Source organism: Paramormyrops kingsleyae, chromosome 13 (genome assembly GCF_048594095.1).
Source record: "Paramormyrops kingsleyae isolate MSU_618 chromosome 13, PKINGS_0.4, whole genome shotgun sequence".
In the NCBI taxonomy this organism is placed as follows: domain Eukaryota; kingdom Metazoa; phylum Chordata; class Actinopteri; order Osteoglossiformes; family Mormyridae; genus Paramormyrops; species Paramormyrops kingsleyae.
In genome coordinates, this window is record NC_132809.1 from 24,875,335 (window position 1) to 24,886,408 (window position 11,074).

At 46.0% G+C, this 11,074-nt stretch overlaps 1 protein-coding gene across 1 annotated transcript; it reads left to right on the forward strand.

The window, feature by feature from the left end:
- Nucleotides 1–674: 674 nt before the first annotated feature.
- Nucleotides 675–8,208, forward strand: LOC111843574 (tubulin beta-3 chain-like). Its single transcript, XM_023811242.2, has 4 exons — nucleotides 675–862; nucleotides 4,856–4,964; nucleotides 5,204–5,314; nucleotides 6,442–8,208. The coding sequence occupies exons 1-4, from the start codon at nucleotides 806–808 to the stop codon at nucleotides 7,527–7,529; spliced, it is 1,365 nt and encodes a 454-aa protein (XP_023667010.1). The 5' UTR covers nucleotides 675–805; the 3' UTR covers nucleotides 7,530–8,208.
- The last annotated feature ends 2,866 nt before the right edge of the window (nucleotides 8,209–11,074 follow it).

Sequence of the window (11,074 nt, forward strand, 5' to 3'; positions counted from 1 at the left end):
GTCCGTTATAGCCGAACAAAACTACAGCTAAAAGCGGCCCTGGGGACCAAATTGTTTGTCCGTTATAAGTGAAATTCCATTATATGCGAGTCCGCTGTATCCAACGCTTTTTCTGCATGTTCGTAAAGGCGCACGGCCGGGACCAGCGGACCTCCTCCGTTATAAACGATATTCCGTCATAAGCGAGTCCACTATAATGGGATTTTACTGTATTAGCTTTCTGAAGGCTTAGGAAGCATTTTCTCTCATGGTATCTACAGCTTAGTTGAAATGAGTTTAAAGCAGGAAGGTAGTTTGTCTCAAGTTGCCTTTTTTTGTTGAGCTCTTGGTTTCGGAACCAGCGCTGTACTACAATGAATGGTGTTTGTTACAAATGGGTGCAAAGTGTTTTAAAATGTTATGCTGTTAGCAAAAGCCCAATGTGTTACATTACATATTTTGTCTATAATGCAACAGAATGGCTGTGGCAGCACAAAAGCAGATCATTTTGATGATGCCTATAGGATATTGTGTCATGACACAGGGCTTTTTGTAGAAAAGTAAACCGCGTCGTCCTAAAATATTTGTTTTTACTATAAAATGAACTAACTATCTGAAGAGTAAATTAACCACCCCCCCGCTTTGCCTGCCCGGTCCTGATGCTGCTCATCTGCGCCTCCTGATTGGTCAGCTGTGCTGCGATGCCCTGGGTACCGGCTGTGCAGTGAAGTAGAGCCACCTCAGCTGCATATAAAACCCCGCGTCGCTCTGTATCAACAAACCCAGCTGTGCCGCTTCGCAGGACACGCCGAGGACCCAGAGCACGATGCGGGAAATCGTTCATATTCAGGCCGGCCAATGTGGCAATCAGATCGGCGCTAAGGTAAAATGACTACCAAATGAATACCAATCAATCCTTAATGCGAACTGCCAGCCAAGTCGTGTAAATCCCTTTTTGTTATTATATGTTTTAACGTAGTCTGCTATCTATTTGATTTTCGTTTTTTTCCCCTTTTGATCCTTTAGTCTTCTTATTCCACATGACAGGGTGTTGAGAGATTGTTTTACATCACGTAAAGTGATTCTTAAGGGCAATGAGGCGCGTATTTAAGGTAATGTGAAAATGCGCTGTACAAAAAAAATTTGAATTGATTTGAATATTTGGAATATGAATATGGAATAAGTTCAAGAAAGCGGCACGGAATGAAAGTATGACGCAGCAGCGGACTATGGTCGGTTTTGCTATAAGGAAAGACATGAGGGAGTAAATCATAACTGAGACATGACCGGGGAAGACGTGACCGGGGAAGACGTAACCGGGGGAGACATGATCGCTCCCCCACTGCCGAGTCGCATGGGATCAGCGCGGTGTCCGAAAGCGCAACAGTTTGTCAGGGTCCTTCTGGTGGGGGGGCGGAGAACAGAGCGCCGTCCTCCTGCGTTGTTACTCGGTTATTCCGTTAGATCGTCCCTTGAACACTGTAGGGTTTCACAACGCAGAATTTTTCAGCAGGGTATTATCGCATCCCCCCCCCGACCGCATCGCCGCACCCCAGTCCGCAGTGCGCACTGCCCCGTATCGTCACGCGCTCCGGTACCGATCCCACATGGAAATGAATACTTGGCTCAAGAAGTTGGCTTTCATCCCCATGGTATTCGGTGTATATGTCTGCACTAACGGAGACGTTGAAGTGTCCAGCATTATGTATTATGGACAAATTGTACATTTTGACATTGTCTTACGTCACTTATTTTTTTATCCGTATGTCCTAATTTTCAGTATCACCGTTACTTTGTTATTGTTAAAAAAAAATTGCTCAGATTATGTTCCCGGCACTCCCCCTGCTGTTCTGCTCAAGTCAGAGCAATAACGGGTACTGCCAAGCCAGAGAATGACATTTACACTGTAAAGGTCATACCTAATTAATATATGTACATATATTTATTTGGCAGGCATTTTTGTCCAAAGTGACGTAAAAGTGCGACAAATAGCACATTGCAAACATTAACGTACGTGCTGTCAAGGAGTTAGCTAGGCGTTGGTCTGCTGGACTGAGCTTCCAGGAATGACGGGAAACCTGGATTGCAAGTTAATTAACATATGAGTAAATATATACTAAAAACGTTTAACACTTCTATACCGGAAATGTGAAGTAGGCACGTGCAGTAGTCTATTCTTAGGTGCAGGCTACATCAGAGGGTGCCAGATTGTCTTCCGGACCATAAAGCTCTGTGACATCCCTCCTGAACACGCCTGACATCCTCTTGTCTGTTTGATGTGTCACTTCAGATATTTTTTTTGTGTGACCGGGTACTTAATTAAATGTGTTATACTTGGGTTTGTCTTCATGCTCGGGACGTCTTAACTGAGCAGTGAACATTATTACACACCATTTTTTGCAGCTGGGGAGGCAGGTTGCCAGCGTTTGGGTAAGCTCCTTGATCGAAGGATGATGGGATGGCATTTTCAGTCCGTATGTACAGTTCCTGTACAGGCTAAGTGGAAATGGAGATTCAGTGGTGTTTTCTTGCATCCATCCATCCTCCTTAACCATTTATCCAGATCAGGGTCATAGGGCTCCTGGAACCGATCCCAGGTGGTGCAGGGCAAAGGCAGGGACAGCATGGAAGGGATGCGAGTTCATGACAGGGCACAATCTCGTGCACAGTCAGGGAAATTCAGAGACACTAATCTGCATCCATCTTTGAAGCCTGGGAGAAAATAAATGCTTCTAGTGGAACCTCACACAAACCCTAAGGAGAACACGGTGGCAGTAAGCCAAAGTGCTGTGTCAGTGCTGCTTCGTAAAGATTTAAATGTAGTTATGTCAATAACAGAGGTGGCAGTTTCAGGTCCAGAAAGTAAAAATCCAGACCATGATTTCGTTTCAACCAACCTGTTGAGCATAAAGAGTCACAGTCACAGAGTACTCACCTGGTTATTTGAAACAAAATCTTGTTCTGGATTTGTACTTTCTGGACCTGAAATACAGGTCTTGGCTGAGTATAAAAAACTCTTAATGGACTGGGGTCATTTATTAGGGTGAAATAAAGGTCAGGATGATGTCATCTGTTAGGGGGCAGTGACACTGAAAATGGCTTATGTTTTAAGGTTTCATTCAACTGAATACATGCAGTGTAGTCATATCTACAGGAAAACTGTAATGAAGCTAATGAGATTAGCATTCACATTTATCTGCTTAATATTTTTTCCCTTTTTCTCTTGAACATAGAAGAGTGGTTTATACTCTTTGTTTATTTAAAGATATTGTATTAGAACAAACTGTTTAAAAGGTCACATTGTATTTGGTTTACAAATAGGCTACAGGAGTAAAACTCAGGCATATATCTTTGTTATCCACAAAGACTCTGTGGTCAAGCTGTAGATACATACATTTGTAATAAAATGTAAAATGTAATTCAAAATATTAGGGGCAGAAGGAAAGATTGTTCCCCATACAAAACAATCATTTTTATCATAGGGTACACTATCTATGTCTTTGTGTAAATGGGTCTTTTTATTAATGGCTGACAAATGAAAGTTACATTTATATAGCATTTTTCGAGCACCGAAAGTGCTTTATAGAACCAATGGGAAGACATAACCACCACCCCTGTGTAGCCCCCACCTGGATGATGCAATGACAGCCATTCTGCACCAGTACGCTCACCACACAGTAGCTAAGGTAGTGAAGGGGCAAGAGAGAATTCACCAGTTAGATGTAGGGGATGATTAGGAGGAGATTTGATAGGGCTACAGTGGGCAGTTTTAGCCAGGATATTGGGGTGCCAGCCCAACTCTTTCAAAAGATGCCCGAGGATCTTTCATGACCTCAAAGAGTCAGGACCTTGGTTTTACATCTCATCTGAAGGACAGCACCATTTTTACAGCATGGTGTCTCCATCACTGCACTGGAATCCACACTGACCACAGGATGGGCTAACCGGTTGACCACACCAACACCTCTTCTAGCAGCAACCCGTCTTTCCTAGTTGGTCTCCCATCTAAGTACTGGCCAGGCCCAAATCTGCTTAGCTTCAGATGGCAGGTTGTATGGCTGCTGATGAGATCTGCAGGACAGCTACTGAACAGAAGTGGAATGACTCCATCCCAGGTAGACTGCAGGTATTGTCAGTAACTCACAATTTACATGTGATGTCCTGAAGTTGCTCATCTCTCCGTAGACTCTTGATGTCCTAAAGCTGTTGATCTCTCTGTAGGCTCTTGGTGTCCAGAAACTGCTGATGTCTTAGTAGATTTGTGATGTCCTGACAGTGCTGATCTCTCAGTAGACTCTTCATGTCCTGAAGCTGCTGATCGCTGTCTAGGCTCTTGATGTCCTAAAGTTGCTGATCTCTTTGTAGACTTTTGATCTCCTGACAGTGCTGATCTCTCTGTAAACCCTTTATGTCCTGAAGCTGCTGGTCTTTCTGTAGACCCTTTATGTCCTCAAACTGCTGATCTCCCTGTAGACCCTTTATGTCCTCAAACTGCTGATCTCCCTGTAGACCCTTTATGTCCTGAAACTACTGATCTCCCTGTAGACTCTATGTCCTGAAGCTGCTGATCTCTGTCTAGACTTTTAATGTCCTTACAGTGCTCATCTCCCCATTTACATGACCTGTTCTGCCACTGTGGATCTCCCTATGTGACACTTGATATCCAGACATCTTTTGCTCTTACTATTTACATGTTTGTTGAATTTCCCACTTTCCTGTCATTGAAGATCAGACTCTTTCAGTCTTTCTCACATGGTAACTGGCAGCATAATGCACCAATACTCGCAAAGTAGCTCCTATTTATAGGGAGATGCTCTGCTGATGCATATTTCGCAGGCTGTAGCAAAGCTGCTTGCTTCCTCTGTTTGCCTTGCAGTTTTGGGAGGTGATCAGTGATGAGCATGGCATTGACCCCACCGGGAACTATGTCGGAGACTCTGACCTGCAACTGGAGAGGATTAGTGTCTATTATAACGAGGCCTCATGTAAGTCCAAATGATATAATCAATTATTATAACATATGATATACAGTATAAGTATGATAATATACATTATTAATAGACCTATAATCCAAGGTCTGGTTATGAACGCACTGCTCTTAGTTAATGGCTACTTCTTTCCAAACCTAATTAATGGCCACCTTATTGCATTTAAAACCTGCTGGCGTTGTACTGTAGCAATGATGTGTTTACGAATCGCTGAGAGGAAGCCGGTCTTTCTTCAGCCTCCAAGTACGTTCCTCGAGCCATCCTGGTGGACCTAGAGCCTGGCACCATGGACTCGGTACGGTGTGGTCCCTTTGGCCACCTCTTCAGACCAGATAACTTCATCTTTGGTCAGTGAAGTGTTCTCCTTCATGTGTTTTTCATAGGACCTTATGATGATCTGTGGAGAAGGTTTTAGAAACCATGAACAAATGATAAAACACACCAGTCATTAGGCCCTGTATCCTTGTAACAACCAATTATGAGTAATGCTTTACATTACCTGTACCTTCATAGTGCATTCATAGAACATTCATAAGCAGCATGTAAGAAATTAACCACCTAACACACCTTAACGGCTTATGAATATTCTATGAATGCATAATGAATCCATTATGAAGGTACAGTTAATGTAAAGTTTATTATTTGTATCACGAATACAGGAAAATGTTCTTGCAGATGCTCTTTGTACCAGTGTAAGCGGTTATCAAAGATGTCACAGTTTCCATTACGTCTCTGGTTACATTGACCTATTTCAGACTGTAGGCTCCCTGAGCAACTGCACTGTCTGAGCTGATCTGCACTGTCATGTAGATGTTAAATGCTGAGTGTGCCCTCCCCTCTGTGAAGGTCACATCTGCAACGTTGTGGGCTGCTAATGCCACAGAGCTCTGTAGCTGTGCACACGGTGATGGATTGGCCTTGTCAAAAGGGCCACCGTCATTGGCCAGTCAGTTCCCTATACGTTGCTTGAGGAAATGCCATTGGCTTTTACTGAAGATCGTCTGGTGAAGATGCTCATCTTAATGCCTTGTCAACACTGAATGTATTTTAATGCAGGAGCAGGAACTACTTTACCTACAACAGCACATTATTACTGCAGGATATGTCCTGTTTTTAAAGGTCATATGTTGCACACAGCTCCAATTGTGCTTTTTACTTTACCGAATGGAGAGAATAAGTAGACAAAGGTGGTGTGAATGAAAGGTGAAATTTGGAGAAGGTGTGTGTAAGGTATGACTTTCATTATGAACTCCAGCTAACCCTGCAGTTATGTTATACTGGGGACATTATTGCTGGTGGCTTGAATTTATTATTATACTAAATTTACATTATACTACATCACATTAGGGGTCACATGGTTACTTGGCATTATACATGCGTTTACTCTTTACTATTTATACTGCTGACTCATTGGTTACATGGCTGTGACTTCATCTTATGAGATATAAGTGTCTTTGTTGCTGTTCTTGTGCAGGCCAGAGTGGAGCTGGGAACAACTGGGCCAAGGGCCATTACACCGAGGGGGCGGAGCTGGTGGACTCTGTGCTGGATGTCATGAGGAAGGAGTGTGAGAACTGTGACTGCCTACAGGGCTTCCAGATGACGCACTCGCTGGGCGGGGGCACCGGCTCCGGCATGGGCACGCTGCTGATCAGCAAAGTGCGTGAGGAGTACCCCGACCGCATCATGAACACCTTCAGCGTGGTGCCCTCCCCCAAGGTCTCCGACACCGTGGTGGAGCCGTACAACGCCACGCTGTCCATCCACCAGCTGGTGGAGAACACGGACGAGACGTACTGCATCGACAACGAGGCGCTCTACGACATCTGCTTCCGCACCCTGAAGCTGGCCACGCCCACCTACGGGGACCTCAACCATCTGGTGTCGGCCACCATGAGCGGCGTCACCACCTCCCTGCGGTTCCCTGGCCAGCTCAACGCTGACCTCCGCAAGCTGGCTGTCAACATGGTGCCCTTCCCCCGCCTTCACTTCTTCATGCCCGGCTTTGCCCCACTCACGGCCCGGGGCAGCCAGCAGTACCGCGCCCTCACCGTGCCCGAACTCACCCAGCAGATGTTTGACGCCAAGAACATGATGGCGGCCTGCGACCCGCGGCACGGGCGCTACCTCACGGTGGCCACCGTCTTCCGCGGCCGCATGTCCATGAAGGAGGTGGATGAGCAGATGCTGGCCATCCAGAGCAAGAACAGCAGCTACTTCGTGGAGTGGATCCCCAACAACGTCAAGGTAGCAGTGTGTGACATCCCTCCCCGAGGCCTCAAGATGTCGTCCACCTTCATCGGCAACAGCACGGCCATCCAGGAGCTCTTCAAGCGTATCTCCGAGCAGTTCACCGCCATGTTCCGCCGCAAGGCCTTCCTGCACTGGTACACCGGCGAGGGCATGGACGAGATGGAGTTCACCGAGGCCGAGAGCAACATGAACGACCTGGTGTCTGAGTACCAGCAGTATCAGGATGCTACGGCCGACGATGAAGGGGAGATGTACGAAGATGAGGAAGAGGAGTCAGAGGCCCCACCTCAGAAGCCCCTGCTGATTTGAGGAGCGTTTTGGGCGAGCTCATCCTCAGCCAACCCAGCCTCCATTTAGCGCTCTGCTGTCCTTCCGTTTGGCTCCCTTTGGCGAACTTATTATTGCTTAAAAGTATTTCTTGACCTAACCAGTATTTTTTGGTGCCTTTCCAGCTAAAGATTTGGTTCAGATACACAAAATACAGAGTAATAAAAATCACAGAGTTGCAGAACCTCTTGGTCCTTGCATTTTGGCCAGAGCCCCGTTTCATCTTACTTTCTTGCTTTTTTGCTGCTACTCTGAAAGGATTCATACATGTACTTATATTACTGTTAAATCTGCCATCTTACAAGGACTTTACAGGGGGGTTTCTGAAGATGGATAAAAATACTGTTTGGGGTGGGGGGGGGGTGCTGCATCCACATCTAAGTGACCTATTTGGGGGCTATAAATATCACATCTTCAGCAGGTAGGATGTGCTGGTAGCAGTGCGGTGGTAACAGGACACTACGTCAGCCACAGAACTGAAAACGATATTCATCACGTGGTCGTGACCCAGTAATTTTGTGAGAATGCCTCATTGATGCACCTCCCTAAATGATCTTGCTGTAGCTCTCCTCTGACCTTCTGCAGATTTATCACTGCTGCCTCGAATAACATCCCTGAAATTACACCATAATGTGGAATTAAAAATGGTGATCTCATCTGACTTTCTGTTTCAAATTCTTTCTCTCATTTCAAGCTACATTTATACACTATTGTAGTAGAAACTCTTTTAATTTTTAACCAATCGTGCTGTCATTATTTGAAAAAATTTTACAATTTGCAATGTTTTATACAAATACTTTTATAGACTAACAATTTAGTGATGAGTTGTATATTCAATACTGCTTATTGTTAAGGTGAAATTGGAAATTTTGAATATTCTGAAGGTTCCAGCCTATCCCAGGAAGGCAAGGACTCTCCGTACAGGATGCCAGTCGACCATAGGGCACACAATTGGCAATCAAGAGACGTCAGTCGACTCTTTGGAGTGTGGGAGACAATCCATGCCAACATGGTGAGAACAAGCGAAACACACACAAAGCCAAAAGTCACATGCAAACACAAAAAGAACACGCGGAGCGCACACACACGAAGCCAGGGGTCACACGCCAACACGGCAAGAACATGCAAAGCACAAACATACAAAGCTGGGGTCACACATGAACACGGTGAGAACACGCAAGGCACACACGCGAAGTCAGGGGTCACACGGCAACACGGCAAGAACATGCAAAGCACAAACACACAAAGCTGGGGTCAGACATGAACACGGTGAGAACACGCAAGGCACACACGCGAAGCCAGGGGTCACACGCCAACACGGCAAGAACATGCAAAGCACAAACACACAAAGCTGGGGTCAGACATGAACACGGTGAGAACACGCAAGGCACACACGCGAAGCCAGGGGTCATGCCCCCAGTGCTGCAGCAGGAGGCTTGCAGAGCAGCCCAGTGCTGCCATTCTGATTCCCGTTGGCACGCTGTATTATTTCCACTGGCTCAAAGTGCCGTAGAAGCTTAATTAAAAAAACACTCATACCAGATGCTCTTTCCAAAAATAAAGCAATGAAATGGGAAATGAAACTGCTTAGTCACACGTAAAAATGGCGGCTTTCGGCCGTCTACAAACTAACACGTCATCTATCACATCTTCACAGTAGGATTGCAGTGACACCTTGTGTATAAACAAAGCATTACGCCTTATTTAATTACACATCATTTAATTCGTTTTTTGAAAAAACATACGTATTCTCACCCCAAGATGCCTAGTGTATGTCAACTCAGTTTAAAAGCTGAATGTATCCAGTGAAGAGCTGCGTGGAGATAAGAAGCCCTTGGTGGTTCAGCTTGCACTTTAGCAGATGCCAACTGCAGCGTCTTGAGCTCCTCACTTTATCGGCTTGAGACGGTTTAACGTGACCGAATATCTCTCAATGGGGTCCCTCTTGTGTTGTTAATTTAAGTATCTGTATCTTACCGTTGCATTTCATGTCTGTGCCCTCCCCCCCATCCCTCAGATTGTAACCCAGAGGGTGCCCAGCGGGTGATGATCCACACCACCAGGTGGCAGCGGTGTACAGCTCTGAGTCATGGCTCAGTGGGTGTGGCCACAGGCACTGCTGCAGTTTCTGTAGTGAGGAGCTTGCAGAGGAGGGATGCTGCTGGGGCTTCCAAGATGCTGCAATGGAAGGACAGCGTGGGCTGCAGATGCAGACATCAAACTGCACTGCTCCCTGTACGCCATGTTCCCTGGGATAGTCTTTGCTTGAGACGAGCTTCCACCACCTCTGGGCTTCCTGTGACCTCTGTGACCTCCACCGGTCACAGAGAGATAGGAGATCCGTATGGGGGGGGTGCTCTAGTTGTGCCCTTCAGGCCCCTGAGATCACAGCTCAGCAGCTGAACACAGCAGATTGGGTGTTTTCCTGATTAATGTGTTGTTTGAGAACATCGCATGTGTGATGTCTCTTATACGTGGCGGTCTCCTGCTCACCTTGGCTTACAGCTGCTCTGTCCAGGTGGGGCAAAGGTGACACGCGGGAGCTGTTAGGACCTCGACCCTTTGAGGAGATGTGGTGAGTTTGTGGAGGTGCTAGAGACCAGCCTCCCTCAGGACTGCATGACAGGAACATAAAGGGAACAAGAGCCAGGACCCTCAAAGAAGAAATGGTCCATATAGTGCAGTGTGAAAACTGGAGGACTCAGAACTCTGATAAGGAGAACATTGACAGGAGGCAGGTTGGCTCATTTCAGGTGGTGGCATGGAGCAGAAGTACCTGTATTAGAGCTTTGGTTTGGCTAAATAGGTTGTTAGGGGGTGTGTGTAAAGTACTTTCAGATGCTCCTGTATGAACAGCTGTTATTTGTAAGGGATAGTGTGTAAATGTCTCTTTCTTTGTGAAGATACACACTCAGTGTTTATCTGAGATGTTTCTCCTCCCTTTATGTGATCTATGAGTTCATACTTCCACCTGATCTCATACCTGCATCCTACATTCTGCAGTAATTGAGCATTGCGGTCTATCCTTTAAATGTCCCCAACTGTCACGCGTGTGTTCGTGTTTTGTTTGATCTGAGGATGGCCGTTTGTTATATACCCTTGGCTGGTTTGCATTAACGTGTTTGTGGATTAAACTGACGGTTCATGCAGTGTTTTTCAGAGTGGAGGTTCTTAACTGGATATTCTAATTTATTGAATGTTTCATTAGCTGCAACAATGCGAGGCTCAGAGAACATGGTCAGTCTCTGGAGCAGCAAGGGTTAAGGACCTTGCTCAAAGGCCCAATGGCAACATTTTCCTATTAAACATCTTTCAATCCCTTACAGGAGGTTCTAGGATGAAACGGGTGCCATGGTGCTGCTGTGATCTTTAATATCAGGACACGCTGGGCGAGCCAGCTGGCTGCCACGTCATCGTAATGCTGTGTTAGGTCTCAGCTACCTTCCTGCCCCCCCGGAACCGATGAGATACGTGAAGGTGAGGGGTGTGTAATCGGTGCCCAGATCCACCAAAAAGGCCACAGACTG

Coding starts and splice junctions, on each gene's coding strand:
- LOC111843574 (XM_023811242.2), top strand. CDS start 806: ATGCGGGAAATCGTTCATATTCAGGCCGGCCAATGTGGCAATCAGATC. Junction 863..4,855: donor GCAATCAGATCGGCGCTAAG/GTAAAATGACTA, acceptor TTTGCCTTGCAG/TTTTGGGAGGTGATCAGTGA. Junction 4,965..5,203: donor CTATTATAACGAGGCCTCAT/GTAAGTCCAAAT, acceptor GTCTTTCTTCAG/CCTCCAAGTACGTTCCTCGA.